The 17,444-nt window shown below is 41.5% G+C and overlaps 1 protein-coding gene across 4 annotated transcripts in view; it reads left to right on the forward strand.

Moving 5' to 3' along the window:
- Positions 1 to 1,728: 1,728 nt before the first annotated feature.
- Positions 1,729 to 17,444, forward strand: part of kdm1a (lysine (K)-specific demethylase 1a) — a 23,984-nt gene continuing 8,268 nt past the window's right edge. Inside the window, exons 1-14 of one of the 4 annotated variants that reach the window (XM_047345290.1) lie at positions 1,797 to 1,871; positions 2,516 to 2,567; positions 4,792 to 5,085; positions 6,456 to 6,624; positions 6,798 to 6,931; positions 7,032 to 7,110; positions 7,202 to 7,294; positions 7,732 to 7,838; positions 8,271 to 8,352; positions 8,674 to 8,768; positions 11,632 to 11,649; positions 13,358 to 13,500; positions 14,585 to 14,675; positions 14,749 to 14,883. In XM_047345290.1, the coding sequence (XP_047201246.1) occupies positions 2,523 to 2,567; positions 4,792 to 5,085; positions 6,456 to 6,624; positions 6,798 to 6,931; positions 7,032 to 7,110; positions 7,202 to 7,294; positions 7,732 to 7,838; positions 8,271 to 8,352; positions 8,674 to 8,768; positions 11,632 to 11,649; positions 13,358 to 13,500; positions 14,585 to 14,675; positions 14,749 to 14,883 (1,485 nt within the window). In that variant the 5' untranslated portion in view covers positions 1,797 to 1,871; positions 2,516 to 2,522. Of the gene's footprint in view, positions 1,872 to 2,515; positions 2,568 to 4,791; positions 5,086 to 6,455; positions 6,625 to 6,797; positions 6,932 to 7,031; positions 7,111 to 7,201; positions 7,295 to 7,731; positions 7,839 to 8,270; positions 8,353 to 8,673; positions 8,769 to 11,631; positions 11,650 to 13,357; positions 13,501 to 14,584; positions 14,676 to 14,748; positions 14,884 to 17,444 lie in introns of all 4 variants that reach the window. The other 3 variants (XM_047345293.1, XM_047345291.1, XM_047345292.1) reach the window with 3 other exon arrangements.

A 17,444-nucleotide genomic window follows, 5' to 3' on the forward strand; every position in this document is an offset into this window, starting at 1 on the left:
TGTCTTAATACGGATGATTTTGGCATACAGCTCATGAAAACCCAAAATTCCTATCTCACAAAATTAGCATATTTCATCCGACCAATAAAAGAAAAGTGTTTTTAATACAAAAAACGTCAACCTTCAAATAATCATGTACAGTTATGCACTCAATACTTGGTTGGGAATCCTTTGGCAGAAATGACTGCTTCAATGCGGCGTGGCATGGAGGCAATCAGCCTGTGGCACTGCTGAGGTCTTATGGAGGCCCAGGATGCTTCGATAGCGGCCTTTAGCTCATCCAGAGTGTTGGGTCTTGAGTCTCTCAACGTTCTCTTCACAATATCCCACAGATTCTCTATGGGGTTCAGGTCAGGAGAGTTGGCAGGTCAATTGAGCACAGTGATACCATGGTCAGTAAACCATTTACCAGTGGTTTTGGCACTGTGAGCTGGTGCCAGGTCGTGCTGAAAAATGAAATCTTTATCTCCATAAAGCTTTTCAGCAGATGGAAGCATGAAGTGCTCCAAAATCTCCTGATAGCTAGCTGCATTGACCCTGCCCTTGATAAAACACAGTGGACCAACACCAGCAGCTGACACGGCACCCCAGACCATCACTGACTGTGGGTACTTGACACTGGACTTCTGGCATTTTGGCATTTCCTTCTCTCCAGTCTTCCTCCAGACTCTGGCACCTTGATTTCTGAATGACATGCAGAATTTGCTTTCATCCGAAAAAAGTACTTTGGACCACTGAGCAACAGTCCAGTGCTGCTTCTCTGTAGCCCAGGTCAGGCGCTTCTGCCGCTGTTTCTGGTTCAAAAGTGGCTTGACCTGGGGAATGCGGCACCTGTAACCCATTTCCTGCACACGCCTGTGCACGGTGGCTCTGGATGTTTCTACTCCAGACTCAGTCCACTGCTTCCGCAGGTCCCCCAAGGTCTGGAATCGGCCCTTCTCCACAATCTTCCTCAGGGTCCGGTCACCTCGTTGTGCAGCGTTTTCTGCCACACTTTTTCCTTCCCACAGACTTCCCACTGAGGTGCCTTGATACAGCACTCTGGGAACAGCCTATTCGTTCAGAAATGTCTTTCTGTGTCTTACCCTCTTGCTTGAGGGTGTCAATAGTGGCCTTCTGGACAGCAGTCAGGTCGGCAGTCTTACCCATGATTGGGGTTTTGAGTGATGAACCAGGCTGGGAGTTTTAAAGGCCTCAGGAATCTTTTGCAGGTGTTTAGAGTTAACTCGTTGATTCAGATGATTAGGTTCATAGCTCGTTTAGAGACCCTTTTAATAATATGCTAATTTTGTGAGATAGGAATTTTGGGTTTTCATGAGCTGTATGCCAAAATCATCCGTATTAAGACAATAAAAGACCTGAAATATTTCAGTTAGTGTGCAATGAATCTAAAATATATGAATGTTAAATTTTCATCATGACATTATGGAAAATAATGAACTTTATCACAATATGATAATATTTTGAGAAGGACCTGTACAGCGTCATGCTGCAGTTTCGTCCAACAATGCCCCTCACAGCATGGCGGCGACGTTGACGCTCAGGCAGCGCCTACTCCTCTTTGTCGGAGTTCTTTCAGACCGACGTAAGTTTCAGCTCGGATCGCTTTTCCCAGACTGAAACATTCAGTTCAGATCAGCTGTTAAAAATGAGTTAAAAATAAACGTTAGATTTTAAGGACGACATAAGCTAGAAAAGGCAAATAAACATTGGTCCGTTAAACCCCACCTTTGCGTTTGTCTACGGTTTCTACAGCCAATCATATTTGAGTGACATTGCATAACGTTTTGTCATCCACCAATCACGAAAGAGTTCCTTGGAAGACCTGCAACTGTGCCGTCTTTGTGTTGATTTTTTCGGAGGATTTAGAGGTAACTTCTATATTTTTATTTATCCTTTATGATTATTTCACCTTCACTCGGAGGTGTAAACAAATTAGCATTGTATTTTAATCTGCTGGTCCATTTTTAAGATAGATCTGTTGGCATGCAAATCCTGCGCACCTGCTAGCCAAATCTCATTGTTAGCCTAAGCTAACGCAGCATGGTCTTCTTTGGTCATGTCAACGGGTTGCATTTAAAATGAGAGATATGTTGGAAAATCATTTTATAGTTCAAATGAGTTCTTAGACTATGAAATTTAACTACTATGTAATAATCGGTATCAGTAACAAAGCTATTGAATGCGTTAACAATGTCCACATTTCGCTGCTAGCTTTGTCGCTGCTAGCCTGCATTAGTTCATGGAGCCGAAGTAAATAAAAATAGGACGCTAGCGAAGGCTTTATACTGATGATTAATGTCTAAACTGATCAAAGATCAATATTCAAACAGGCTAAGAAGCAGATTTTCAGCACATATTCTTACAAGCATTTGACGTTTTGCCAAATATTGCAAATTTCAGCTGGTATTACTATGTTAGCTTGTCTTGAATGAAGTGTCTTATAAAAGGCCAACAGTGTTGTTCAGTTCGTTCTGTCTGTAACCATATTTCTGGTTCTGTCTTCGTCCCTTAGTGTTTGAATGGATATTTCCAGGTGTACGGAGAAATGGGTAAAACAAGACAAGGTTACTGTACCTTGGAGCTTTCATTTCATAAAACCATCACACCCATGCACACTGTACATCGTTTCTGTCACCCAGTAAAGAGAAGCCTCATTTTAGGAGAAGTATTACTTAAACCTACTTTATGTTTTGTGGTTACAAAAGTATTTACAGTTTCCAGCAGTAGGTTGTTTCATCACATTTAATTTGACATTATTCTTTTTCATATTTGATTATACCGCTACTGGTTGAAAAAGATGGGTATAGATATCTCAGCTGTCCCAGATTTGAATTAAATCATGACTTTAACTGTCTCTTTTTGCATTATTCATACTTTGCCCTAAACTCTTAAGTACAGTTTGCTAATATTTTCACAATTGAAATCTCCATAGAAACAGAAGCAAGGAGTTAGAATTTAGAACATGTATGAACCCAATTAAACTAGATCAACCAAAATTGATTGTGGTATTTAATTGACATTTTTATTGAAATGTGCCTTGAAACGACATGTTGTGAATTGGCGCTATAAACATAAACTGAATTGTTATGGTTGGTATATTTGCATAGGAATCTAATAGTTCTGCCAGACCTGGAGTGCCTTGCAAAAGTATGTATGTGTAATCTTAAACAATATATCATTTGATCATGTTACTACCACAGATGTCTGAGTTTTTTTATAGAGATTTTATGACACTCCAATATAGAGTAGACCAGAATTATGAAGTGGAAGAAAAAGATAAATATATTTTTTAAACTTTGTACATCTAATATAATTTGAAGCCTTTGTATTCAGCCATTGGAAGTCAGTTAATAAATAACGTAGAGTCCACCTGTGACCAATTTAACCTCGGTTTAAATTAGAGGTACACCGATTGCAGTTTTCTGGCCAATTACCGATCTTTAAAAAGCCTGACTTGCCGATTCCGATTTTGGCTGATACAAGTTTTTTTTAGAATTGACACCTTCAGTTGCTATAAGGTCACAATACACCTTTAAGGTTTCGATCTTCTTTTATTGAAAAGCTTATTGAACAATACCTGTAAAACTATACAAACTTGTTTTAAATTCATATGAGGTGGTGCTCTCAAATAGTTTAGAGCATTGCAGTCTTTTTTTTTTTCAAATTTTTAAAAGAGAAAAACTTGCACAATAGGTTAAACAAGTAGATAAGATCGGTTTCACATATAAGTATTGGCCGATCACCAATCTCCCCAAATTATCGATCGATGGATCGGTGCACCTCTAGTACAAATGCAGCTGCTTCGTTTCTGGCCTCAGAGGTTTGTTAGAGAGCAAACAGCAATCATGAAGACCAAGGAACACAGCAGACAGGTCAGGGAGGAAGTTGTGGAGAAGTTTAAAGCTGGGTTAGGTTTTAATACTGTTTCCCAAGATCTAACAGAGCTCTGTTCAATCCATCATATGAACATTAAGAGAGGATGGACCAACCAACTTGTCGTTGACCGAAACTCACAGGCTGGGCAAGGAGAGCAGTATTCAGGGAAACCATGCGGCTCATAGTAACTCTAGAGGAGCTGCAGAGATTCACAGCTCAGATGAGTGTAACCCTACCCTGAGAATCTGTTGACAGGACAGCCATTCATCTTGTACTCCACAAATCTGGCTTTGAAGGGGAAATGGCCAGATGACAGACTACTCTTAAAAAACGAAGCCAAAATACGTCCTGTTCACAATTTACTACAAACCATGTTGTAAAAGACTTGAAACTGGGGCAGAGTTCACCTTTCAGCAGGACAACAACCCTAAATACAGTCCAAACTAGGATGGTATGTTTAGACCAGAGAATATTCCTGTTAGAATGGCCCAGAGAGAGCACAGACCTTAATCCAGTTGACAAGACTTTATGTCCACGGATGCTCTTCATCCAATATGATGGAGATTCAGGTGTTCTTCATAGAAGGTGCCAAAATTCCAGCCTCGAGATTTGGAAAGCTGTCGGAGACATCCCCTCCCCCAACCCACATACACCTAGCATTAATGTTGTTTAGATGCCACAAAGTACAAAAGTACTTTTTTTGTTGTTCTTCACCTGCAACCCACACTTTGTCATTTTCATCAAATATTTTGAAATATGTTTCATTTCTGCTGTTTCAAAACATTTAAATTTGTATCATTTCAATCAAAAATAGTGTTTTTCACAGTTTCCTTACAAGTTACCTTCGCATTGCTCCTGTTGTCTTTGTATTATCACTGATTTTAATTCTATTCTTATACATTTCTTGCTCAGGAGAGGCCTCCAACATCTTCCATAATGCTGTCCAGCAAGAAATCAGATGCAGGCTCCTCTTCCTCCTCCTCTTCATCTTCTGGGGGAGCAGCGGGAGTTGAAAGGCCGTTAGGTGCTGATGTCCAGAGTGGTCCATCAGCCTCGGCTGGTGGACCAATGGATCCAAAGAAGAAGGAGAGATCATCCCCAAGCGGGGAACCTGGAGGTCCCCCGTTTCCCCACCAGTCAGGTCCTGCAGGGGCAGACGCTGACTCAGCTGAAGTCCGTAGAACAAGTCGACGGAAGCGAGCAAAAGTAAACATTTTAGGGTTCTGAAGTTTTAAGAGTCAGTTTTAAATCAGTCTACAGCTGTTTGTTCACGTTAGCAGGTACAAGTTAGTTTCTGTGGCTCTCATTCAAATTTGACAGACAGACACACAGACAGACACACAGACAGACAGACACACAGACAGACAGACAGACAGACAGACACACAGACAGACAGACAGACAGACACACAAACAGACACACAGACAGACAGACACACAGACAGACAGACAGACACACAGACAGACACACAGACAGACAGACAGACACACAGACAGACAGACAGACAGACAGACAGACAGACAGACAGACAGACAGACAGACACACAGACACACAGACAGACAGACAGACAGACAGACAGACACACAGACAGACAGACAGACAGACACACAAACAGACACACAGACAGACAGACACACAGACAGACAGACACACAGACAGACACACAGACAGACACACAGACAGACACACAGACAGACAGACAGACAGACAGACAGACAGACACACAGACAGACAGACAGACAGACAGACACACAGACAGACAGACAGACAGACAGACACACAGACAGACAGACAGACAGACAGACACACAGACAGACAGACAGACACACAGACAGACAGACACACAGACAGACAGACACACAGACAGACACACAGACAGACAGACAGACACACAGACAGACAGACACACAGACAGACAGACAGACAGACAGACACACAGACACACAGACAGACAGACATTAAAATGAGTGAATTTCCTTCTCAACAATTCTTGTGTGTTGAAGCAGACGTACATCTAAAGGTTGCAGGACATCGCCCCTGTTGGCTGGAGTTTGACACCCTTGCTTTAAACAATTTAAGGTTTCTTTGTTGTTGCCTCGGCAACCCACAGTACTATATTTTGTGCAACATTGACACCCAGAAACTAGCTGCTCTGTGAGCTTAATGGGGTCATTTGTAGCCACTCCTATTGGCTGTGTGATTATTAGATTTGGAAGTCCCAGCTGTGACCTTCTGCCCTGGCGGAGGGAAGAAGGTTTTAGAGTACGTGTTTTGTTTTCATCCTTTGGACCTTCAGTGTGGTGAGGTCATACCATCAGCGAAAAACAACCCCAACCATAATGTGTCCACCTCTGTGCTTCAGTGACCAGAGGTGACTAGGTCACAGTCAGTACTTCTTTCCCTCCAGACAGTCGAGATGATGCCAGAGAGCTCTAGCTATGATGCAATGTGAGATTTTTGGTTCATATTCTCTCTCTCTCTCTTTCCACTTTAAAATGAAAGTATCATAAATTATTTGAAGATCAAAAGCTTCTTTTACACGGTTTTAATGGTGCTTTTATTGTGCCTACTGTTGCAGGTGGAGTACCGCGAGATGGACGAAAGCCTGGCCAACCTGTCCGAGGACGAATATTACTCTGAGGAGGAGAGGAACGCCAAGGCAGAGAAGGAAAGGAAGCAGGTCATTCCTCCTCCGCCACCACCTCCTGAGGAGGAGATCGACAGCGAACCCGAAGAACCGTCAGGTGAGTCTAAAGGAAGAAAACGCTGCTCAAAAGCATAAGCAGTTTTGCTTAATCAACTGAAGGCTGTCTCTTATTTGTCCTTTTTGAGTCGGAACACATTTAACATGAGTGTTGTTAGCGTTAAAGTGAAAATCAGTGTTAGAGGAACAGGAGTATTCATGTTTTATTTTTAGGTCTGGAAGGAGCTGCTTTCCAGAGCCGCCTTCCTCATGACAGAATGACGTCCCAGGAAGCCGCCTGCTTTCCCGACATCATCAGTGGTCCTCAACAGACACAGAAGGTCTTCCTGTACATCCGCAACCGCACCGTACGTCTCACCTGTAACCCATTCGTTTTGTTTACAGACAGAAACATATGAAGAGCTTTCAGTCTTATGAATCACTGTATCTCATGTTGATCTCATTCAGATCCAGCTGTGGCTGGATAACCCTAAGATTCAGCTCACCTTTGAGGCTACTGTACAGCAGCTTGAAGCTCCATACAACAGTAAGGCATCAGACTAAAGTTAGTTTTAATTTCTCGTTTTTTCACCAAGAAGAAAATATCATATTTGACGTTGTTTTTCTCCTTTTTACAGGTGATACAGTGTTGGTTCACAGGGTACACAGTTACTTAGAAAGACACGGCCTCATTAACTTCGGCATTTACAAGAGGGTCAAGCCTTTACCCAGTGAGTCTATTTCACTTGTTTTCTTCCACATATTCTCCAAAAAGTTACGAAAACCAAACTATTAAATTAACAAGTGTGCCCTTCAGACAGCATCCCCAGCCAGAATCATTTCCTCTGTAGTTTTTCAGTCTCACTCTGGACCGCTTAAATAAACTCAGCTTGTAGTTTGAGAACATTTATTTAGCTTTTTCTAAAACAAATGGCACAGTTATTGGCTCCTCTTATAATCCATAGACAAGAAATGTTACTGGAGTTTCATCTGAAAATAATTACTGATCAGACTTAGGAACAGCTAATTACTTCTGTTTTGTAGATTAGGTGGCTGTCTCTGACATATTGTTAGCAGCTTTGTCTCTAAATGTGGCCAGCACTGACAGCAACAACAGTGGATCTCCAAACCAATCCAGAGTTTAAGCACATCTTTGGTTTCGTTGCAGCAAAGAAGACTGGGAAGGTAATAATCATTGGTGGAGGCGTGTCCGGCCTGGGTGCAGCCCGACAGCTGCAGAGTTTCGGGATGGATGTTACAGTACTAGAAGCCAGGGTAGGTCATCAACCAAGGTTTTATTGTCATCAGCGTGGGGTCCGAACTGTATGAATGGTTCTAAAACATACATTTTATTCTCAATATTAATGTGAGGTTATTGTTCTTTTGTTTGGCCTTTTGTTCAAAGTGAGCTGCAGCTCACCGCAATCAAGATTCAGCTGATAAAGACCAGAAAGCAAACTGTTACATTATACCTGTCCCTGCATGGGCCGGCTTGATTCTCGGATGTTTTATTTATTTTTAAAACTATTTATTAATGGTTTTAGTTCAGTGAATCAGAACTGCTTTGATCATGCAGGCCTCTGGTCTTCTGCTCAACTTAAACGTAGTCATTTTTCTGTTGGTCACTTTTGGAGCAGCCTTCCTGCAGACCTGAGGGCAGCTAAAAACCTTTCATTTGAACATTTTTGATTCACTGTCTGCATGCAGGACCGCGTAGGAGGAAGAGTGGCCACATTCAGGAAGGGTAACTATGTAGCCGACCTGGGAGCCATGGTGGTAACAGGACTGGGTAAGAATCAGTTTTTCCTTGTTTTATGCAGGAGTCTGAACGTATATCGATTGTGTCTGTTTGTCCTGCAAAATGTCATGACATATCAACCTTTTTACTCCCCACATCATCCACAGTTCATCTTAAGAATCAAACCTGAAGTCAAAGATGCAAATGAATAGTTTTTGGTATTACTGCCAGGTCATCAGACCAACATGATTTAGGATCTCTGCTCTATTATCCCACATGGAGTTCCTGCAGTTACATGATCTTCCAGTAGAGGGAGATATCTGCAAATGCGTGATATGTTGCAGTGAGTTCTATGTTTTTGGGTTTGTTCAGGAGGGAATCCCATGGCTGTGGTCAGTAAGCAGGTTAATATGGAGCTGGCCAAGATCAAACAGAAGTGTCCGCTGTATGAAGCCAATGGCCAGGCTGTGAGTATTCAATTCAATTCAGTTTTATTTATATAGCGCCAATTCACAACACATGTCGTCTCAAGGTTCTTCACAACAGTCAGGTTCATACATTCCAGTTAATCGTAACCATTGAACAGTTCAGTCAGATTCAGTTATTTATTCAAATTGGATAAAACATTTTGTTATCTAAGGAAACCCAGCAGATTGCATCCAGTCAGTGACTTGCAGCATTCACTCCTCCTGGATGAGCATGTAGAGACAGTGGACAGTCACTGGTGTTGACTTTGCAGCAATCCCTCATACTGAGCATGCATGTAGCGACAGTGGAGAGGAAAAACTCCCTTTTAACAGGAAGAAACCTCCAGCAGAACCAGAACCAGGCTCAGTGTGAGCGGCCATCTGCCACGACCGACTGGAGGTTTGAGAGAACAGAGCAGAGACACAAAGAGAACAAAGAAGCACTGATCCAGGAGTACTTTCTATGGGAAGGAAAAGTAAATGTTAATGGATGTAGCTCCTTTAGTCGTTTCATCTAGAAAGAAAGAACAGATAAACTCTGAGCCAGTTTTCAAGGTTAGAGTCTGAAAGAGAGAACATAGAGTTAGTCACAGTAGAAGCTCAGTCAGTAGCCATGTCTAGGAGAGAGAAAGGGTTAAACACTAAAAGACAGGGCTATGTGGATCATCTGTAGAAGGTGAGCATTAAGTTGTTGCCCGCAGAAGCTTGGACGATGCCCCTCTCCAGAAAGGTGTCACAGGTAGAAACAGAGTCAGGCCAGGTGTAGCTTCTAGGAAGAGAATAGAGAGAGAACATAAAGTTAAAAGCTGAAATAACAGCAAATAATGCAAAATTGGAGAGTAGTGTGAGAATGTAGCGAAGAGGGTGAAAGTGGTCATTATGTCCTCCAGCAGCCTAAGCCTATAGCAGCATAACTACAGAGATAGTTTCAGTTCAGATTATTTAGTTAAACGGCGCTTATTTACAACAATGTCGTCTCAAGGAACCCCACAAAGGGTCCCACTGATGGTCATTGTTATACTAAAAAAAAAAACATTATAACATTATTATCAGGAACTCAGGGGCCCCATGCATGTTACCTGCCAACCAGTTATCTAATTACAATATCACTGAAAAGATCAGTATTTCTTCAGAAATTCAATTCAAAATGTGAAACTCATGTATTATACGGATTCAGTATACACATTAACAGCGTGTTTAGGTTGATTTTGATGATTCTGGCTTACAGGTGATGAAAACTGAGTTTCTCAGAACGTCAGACCAATACAAAGAATGATACAGAAATGTGGTCCTACTGAACAGTGTGTCAGTATAAGTAGAGTACAGCATCAGTGCGGTGTGCCACAGAGGCATCCAGCCTTCCTCTCGTTTGAGTAGTTGATTCTGGCGTGTCTCTTCTTCCTCTTGACAGCAACCCATAGATACTCTGTATCCTGGCCAATCCAGCTAGTGATTAGAGGAGGTATTGGTACTACTGGCAGCATGGGTGGGTACCAAGTCCTGCTGCCAAATTAAACATCGCCAACGAGAGTTCTTCCACTTACTTTTCCAGTTCAATGCTTAGATCCAACATAGTATGAACAGCCATGTTCTTGACTTGTCCTGGCCTGCCCTTCTTGTGGAGGGTATCAGTGACTATCTGCTGGACCCGTTAGCAGTCTCCTTTGTGTTTCAGTCGACCATAAGATGTCTATGTTAAAAAACGTTTTTTTAATGATCTTATGTAATATTGGAATGTTCTTAGGAATTGATTTTTTAGTTTCTTATTAGCTATAAGCCATAATCATCAACATTAACAGAAATAACACTTGACTTTATGTTGAAATAAACATTTCTTAGTGATATTCTAATTTGATGAGATGCTGCATGACTAATAAATGCTAATAAAAGGCAATAAACCAACAAAAAATAGCATTTTTGATGATTTTTGTTCTGATTATGAAAATATGTGCTTGCTGTTCTCATTCTGACATTTATGATACACCTATTATCCAATCACAGTGCTGGAAGTATGTGAACCATCCTCTTTATCATCCCCTTTATTCAGAAATATTGATGGTTTCCCATTTTTGTCCCTTCCTAGGTCATTTTTTGATTTTGTTTGGTGTCTTTTAGCTCTGCTCACCTAAAAAGTCTCTTTGCAATCTGGACCAAACTATAAATTAAATTTTCTGTTTAATTTGGCTCATTAAGTGTTTATTGGCTTACATACTTTTATTAGCACTGTGAACCCCTAAAATATGTGTATTTAAAAAAGAAAGACAGCCATATCTGTGTTACAAAATAAGAAAATTGGGTATTGAGTCATTTGAAAAAACATGGCAACACATGAAGTACTTTTCCCAGAATAAATGTGTTTGTTGACAGTCTTTGTGAGTTATGCTTTGAATGTTTGTCCATGTTTAAAGCTGTTTGTGGAAACCAGCTGCTGTCCTCCGGCAGGGTTCTGGCTTCAAGAGCCACAAAACACAACAAATGTTCGACTTATCCAACGAGCTTCTCCTGTGGGTCGTTAGAATCGGGTCCACAGGCTCTTGAGGCCCAGCAGAACAAAAAGAGACAGCACAGCTCAGCGCCATTAAATAGGATTGGACATTCATGTTTAGCAGGATGTTTAAGTTTGTCTCAGGCTGTTTGCATCGATTTGTAATCTAGACGTCAGGGTTTTTAAAGAACCTACACCATGTGTAACTGGTTTCCTCCTTTATGGGGAAAAGACAAATCAAATGTATGTATTTTCTCTTCTGTTTCAGGTTAAAGTTTTGGCGTTAATGTGTTTAATCAACATGTTCTTTTTTCTCCCTCCCCTCCCCTCTTGTCCTTTCAATCCTTTCCGTGTTCATCTTTTGGTGAACTGCTAAAGGGTGAACGATGCACAAGTGTATGTATATATCTATTTACATAATCTATTTCTAATTTTGTGCTGTTTAATAATGAACATTTTAGCCCCATTTTCTTTATTTTTCACTTCATGGAACCATTTCACATCCATGTAGGACCAGAAAGATTAACTCCAGACAACTACAACATACATTTAAAAAATGTTGGATAGTGTTTTGTCTTGTTTTTTTGTATGAATCAATATTTTGGATATCTTCTCAACAGGCATTGGACAGATATGTGAACATTAGTTCAGTTTGATGTGAGAGACGCTCACTATAGAGCTTGATTGCCTAGATGTGGCCTGAAACATCATGCATGCCCTGCTTAACGTGTTCTCTGCTAATATTGTCTGGAATCACAATTGCTAGCATGGCATGCAACTCTCACTGCATGTTAATGAGAGCATTAAATACTGAGAATAATCCATGTTTACAGAGATTCTATTTAGAGGGAGAGGTCAGTGCTCCTTACAGATCCCCTGTTATTATCTATAACTAATTTTAATTTCAGATTAAAAATAATCAGATTAATCCATAATGAAGTTTTCAAATAATAAGATAGCCAAACCAACCTGGCCCTGTGTGGAGAAAGTAACTGCCCTCCTTGGTAAATCATGGATTAACTGATTAGAAACATTTTAGTGGAAAGTTTTCACCAGCCAATCCCAGTCCTGATTACTGCCTGACCTGTAGAATCAAGAACTTACTTAAATAGAACCAGTCTGACAATATAAAGTAGGCTAAAAGATCTCACAAAAAAGCAAAAAGAAATTCAAGAACAGATGAGAAACAGTTACTGATCAGTCAGGAAAGGGTTAAAAAGCATTTTCTAAGAGGTTTGACTTCAGAGAACCACAGTGAGGGAACCTTCATCCACACATGGAGAAACAGTGGAGAACCTTCCTAGGAGGGGCTGGCCTACCAGAAGTACTCATCTATGACTCATCTAGGAGGTCAGAGAAGAACCCAGAACAACATCTAAAGCTCTGTATGCCTTCCTGCATCAGTTTAGTTCAGAGGTCATGATTCAACAATAAAACAATAGAGACTGGGCAAAAATGGTCTCCATGGGAGAGTCCTAAGGCCAGAACCACTGCTGACCCAAAACAACACAAAGGCTGATGATGGTCTGGGTCTGCCTTGCTGTTTCAGGATCTGGACAGCTTGCTGTAATTGATGGAACAATCAATTGCAGCATCATCACCCACAACCAGTTTGTGTTTTTAAGCTAAAGCTCAAAGTTTTCGAATGGCCTAGTCAAAGTTCAGACTTAAATCCAAGAGATGCTGTTTCCGCAAAGCAGAGGGTGCCAAAATTCCTCCACATGTTAAAGACTCGTTGCCAATTATCACAAAAGCTTGATGGCAGTTTTGCTGCTAAGGATAAAACATCCAGATATCAGGTTAAAGGGGCCTGGCTGGTTCTGATAGCTTTTTACATTTAATAAATGATTATTTAAGAACTGCATTTTTTCTTTACTTGGTTTATCTACGTCTTATATTAACGTTTGTTTGACAAAAAAACAAAAAAGGTAGAAATCTAAGCGGTCAAATTCTTTTTTCCTCAAAACAGTATAGAAAGAATGTTTAAGATCTAAAACTATAAAATATCAGGCGCAAATGACGCCTAACCAAAGTCATGTTGACCATTTGTACTTGAGTCTTGGAGCCATATTGTCCTTGTTGTTGACCCCATGGTGATGTCCAGGTGCCAAAAGAAAAAGACGAGATGGTGGAGCAGGAGTTCAACCGGCTGCTTGAGGCCACCTCTTACCTCAGCCACCAGCTGGACTTCAACTTTCTCAACAGCAAACCTGTTTCTCTGGGACAGGCCCTGGAGGTGGTCATTCAGTAAGTACGCTGAACGCCACATGGTCCAGAGATCCAAGACAAAGATAAAACCTTTTATTTATCCAATATTTTCCTGGGAGTTCCTGTGATAGACACACATGCATTAGTGTAAAGCTGTGCAGTGGACAGCAGGGTTACAATATCGTGACCAAACCAACCAAGAGTTGGTTGGAACAATATATAACAGTGTTGTATAACAATTTTATATACAATTATATCGATGTGTGAGACACAGATGGCACTAATGAGAGAACTGTGGTAACACTGGATGAGCTGCAGAGGTCTAGAGTGGACAGCTATTAGTTGTCCACTCCTAAAAATCTATCTCTTATAGGAGTATGGTAAGAAGAACACAATTGGTGAAAGCCATTAGATGTCCTACTTTCAGTTTGCTTCAAACCATGTAGGGGAGGGGGGGTAGTAGAGATGAGAATGAAGGTGCTCTGGTTAGCTTAGACCAAATTTGATCTTTTTGGCCTACCTACAAAATGTTGTGTGAAGGAAATACTAAACATCACAATGAACACACCATCGTGACTGTGAAACATGGTAGTGGCAGCATCAAGCTGTGGGGATGCTTTTTTTCAGCAGGGACAGGGATCCTGTCTGGCGATGGGTGGAGGTTCACCTTCCAGCAGGACAACCACCCTGAACATACAGAGATACTATGGAATGGTTTAGATCAAAACAGAGAATGGCCTAGTCAAAGTAAGAAACTAAATCTAATGGGGAATCTGTTGCAAAATGTTCAAAGTTGGTAGAAACATATGCCAAAAAAAGACCTGCAGCTGCAACAACTGAGATGGTTCTACAAAGTAACAATGACTCTGGGCTGAATGTAAATGCACTCCACACTTTTCAGATTTTTTTTTTTTTTTGTGAGAAATGTTGAAAACATGTCAAAATGTTTTTCTGCTTAACAACTATGCACTACTTTGTGTTTGTCACAAAACAACCCCGAAACAATACATTCAGGTATGTGGTTCTGTGTCAGAAAATGTGGAAAGGTTTTAGGCGTATGAATATTTGTGCTGGGCATTGTACGAACAAACCAAAATATCACTTTGCGTGTCTGTTTCTGCAGGCTGCAGGAGAAACATGTTAAAGATGAGCAGATAGAACACTGGAAGAAGATTGTAAATACTCAGGAAGAACTCCGAGATCTTCTCAACAAGGTGACCAGAGGTCAGATTACAGAAGGTAACCTCGAATCACAGTATGAAATGACCACCATGTTTCCCCTCCTAGATGGTGTCCACTAAGGAACGTGTTAAGGAGCTCCATCAGCAGTATAAAGAAGCGAGTGAAGTAAAGCCACCCAGAGATATCACCGCTGAGTTCCTGGTGAAGAGCAAGCACCGTGACCTCACAGCCCTCTGCAAAGTAAGACGACCAGACTTGGAGACTGAAAATTGTACAGTGTTGAAAACTTTGCAGCTGTTCACTGGCATTTCCTGCACCTCCTGCAAGATTTTCACTGGATGAGCTGAATTTCTTTCCCTATCCATGTGTTTCCTGGTTGTTTTTGCTTTAGTTTAAAGAAAAGCTGCCGATGGTTGATTAGTTGATGCAACCATAGATCAGCAGGTTAACCACAAACCTGCAGAAAGGAGCTTTTAATTTGAGGAGCAACACTACTCATGTAGGTAGTTTGTAGCTGAATTAGAACTGGGGGGACTTGGAAATTAAAGGGGGATATTTTATAAACCACTAGATCAGGATGTATGCCTCAGAGAATGTTAATGCAGTGCTGTCTAAGTAAACCAGACAAGCTGTGTTTTAAGTGGTTTAGTCTCCTGCTTGAATGTATTATTAGTGAATTTTGGTGTTTTATTTTTGGTGCAGATAAATCACCTCCAGCACTGCTCTGTGTGTTCAGTTGGTTTAAACACAGCTGGTATCTGAAGCAGAGATGTCTGTGATCCGTGCGGTGTCTGGGAAACCACTTCAAGGCTTTGGATCACGCTCTGGTGGGCTTTATGTCTGCAGAAGTATTTACACGTTCTGATGTGGACGGAAGGAGCATTTGAGAGTCTGTGTGTACATTAAGTGGATTTATCACCACTCCATAATACGAGATGGTAAAGCCAGCAAGACCGTTGCTGTTTCAGTCGGTGATGCTTTGTTTGGATGTTTCATGGGATTTCTCCTAGATTTAGCTTTTCCTCTGAGCAACTTTGGAATCTGTGTTTGTAGTTGATGTTGCCAAAGTTTGAACTGTTGCTTCAGTTTATTTTCCTGTGGTGAACTGATGAAGAGGGTGAGTCAGCCGTTTCTGTCCAAGTTTTGTCCTTTCTTCATGACCTGAAACTCTCAGGGTGTGAACTCAACACACCCTCACGTGGTTTAAGGCATGACTTTCTGCATTACACTTCAAGTTTGTTATGATCTAAAATCACTAAAGTATTATTAGACATATTCTCATATTAATATGTTGACTGCCAAAAGTACACATTTTGTCCTGCTATAACCCCAGACTTGAAAATGAAAAGTATTACTTAGTTTTTCACAAGCCATGTCGAGGACACAGCAAACACTGCACGACCCTGAATGCACCATCCTCAAGATGAAACATGGTGGTGGCAGCATCATGCTGTGGGCATCCTTTACTTTAGCAGGAACAGGGATGCTGGTCAGAGTTGAAGGGAAGATGGATGGAGCTAAATCCAGGACAATCCTGGAAGAAAACCTGTTGGAGGCTGCAGAAGACCTGAGACCTGGGTGGAGCTGGAGAACCACCAAAATCCAGTTGGGAATTCAACTATTTTCCAAAAACAAATGGGCAAAAGTTTCAGACCTATATATATACAGGGGTTGGACAATGAAACTGAAACACCTGTCATTTTAGTGTGGGAGGTTTCATGGCTAAATTGGACCAGCCTGGTAGCCAGTCTTCATTGATTGCACATTGCACCAGTAAGAGCAGAGTGTGAAGGTTCAAATAGCAGGGTAAGAGCACAGTTTTGCTCAAAATATTGAAATGCACACAACATTATGGGTGACATACCAGAGTTCAAAAGAGGACAAATTGTTGGTGCACGTCTTGCTGGCGCATCTGTGACCAAGACAGCAAGTCTTTGTGATGTATCAAGAGCCACGGTATCCAGGGTAATGTCAGCATACCACCAAGAAGGACGAACCACATCCAACAGGATTAACTGTGGATGCAAGAGGAAGCTGTCTGAAAGGGATGTTTGGGTGCTAACCCGGATTGTATCCAAAAAACATAAAACCACGGCTGCCCAAATCACGGCAGAATTAAATGTGCACCTCAACTCTCCTGTTTCCACCAGAACTGTCCATCAGGAGCTCCACAGGGTCAATATACACGGCCGGGCTGCTATAGCCAAACCTTTGGTCACTCATGCCAATGCCAAACGTCGGTTTCAATGGTGCTAGGAGCGCAAATCTTGGGCTGTGGACAATGTGAAACATGTATTGTTCTCTGATGAGTCCACCTTTACTGTTTTCCCCACATCTGGGAGAGTTACGGTGTGGAGAAGCCCCAAATAAGCGTACCACCCAGACTGTTGCATACCCAGAGTGAAGCATGGGGGTGGATCAGTGATATATATATGTACACACACTGACCGGCCACTTTATTAGGTACACCTGTCCAACTGCTCTTAACCCAAATTTCTAATCAGCCAATCACATGGCAGCAACTCAATGCATTTAGGCATATAGACATGGTCAGGACAATCTGCTGTAGTTCAAATTGAGCATCAGAATGGGGAAGAAAGGTGATTTAAGTGACTTTGAACGTGGCATGGTTGTTGTGCCAGACGGGCTGGTCTGAGTATTTCAGAAACTGCTGATCTACTGGGATTTTCACGCACTACTATCTCTAAGGTTTACAGAGAATGGTCTGAAAAAGAGAAAATATCCAGTCATCAGCAGTTCTGTGGGCACAAATGCCTTGTTGATGTCAGAGGTCAGAAGTG

Source organism: Girardinichthys multiradiatus, chromosome 19 (assembly GCF_021462225.1).
Source record: "Girardinichthys multiradiatus isolate DD_20200921_A chromosome 19, DD_fGirMul_XY1, whole genome shotgun sequence".
Lineage (NCBI taxonomy): Eukaryota > Metazoa > Chordata > Actinopteri > Cyprinodontiformes > Goodeidae > Girardinichthys > Girardinichthys multiradiatus.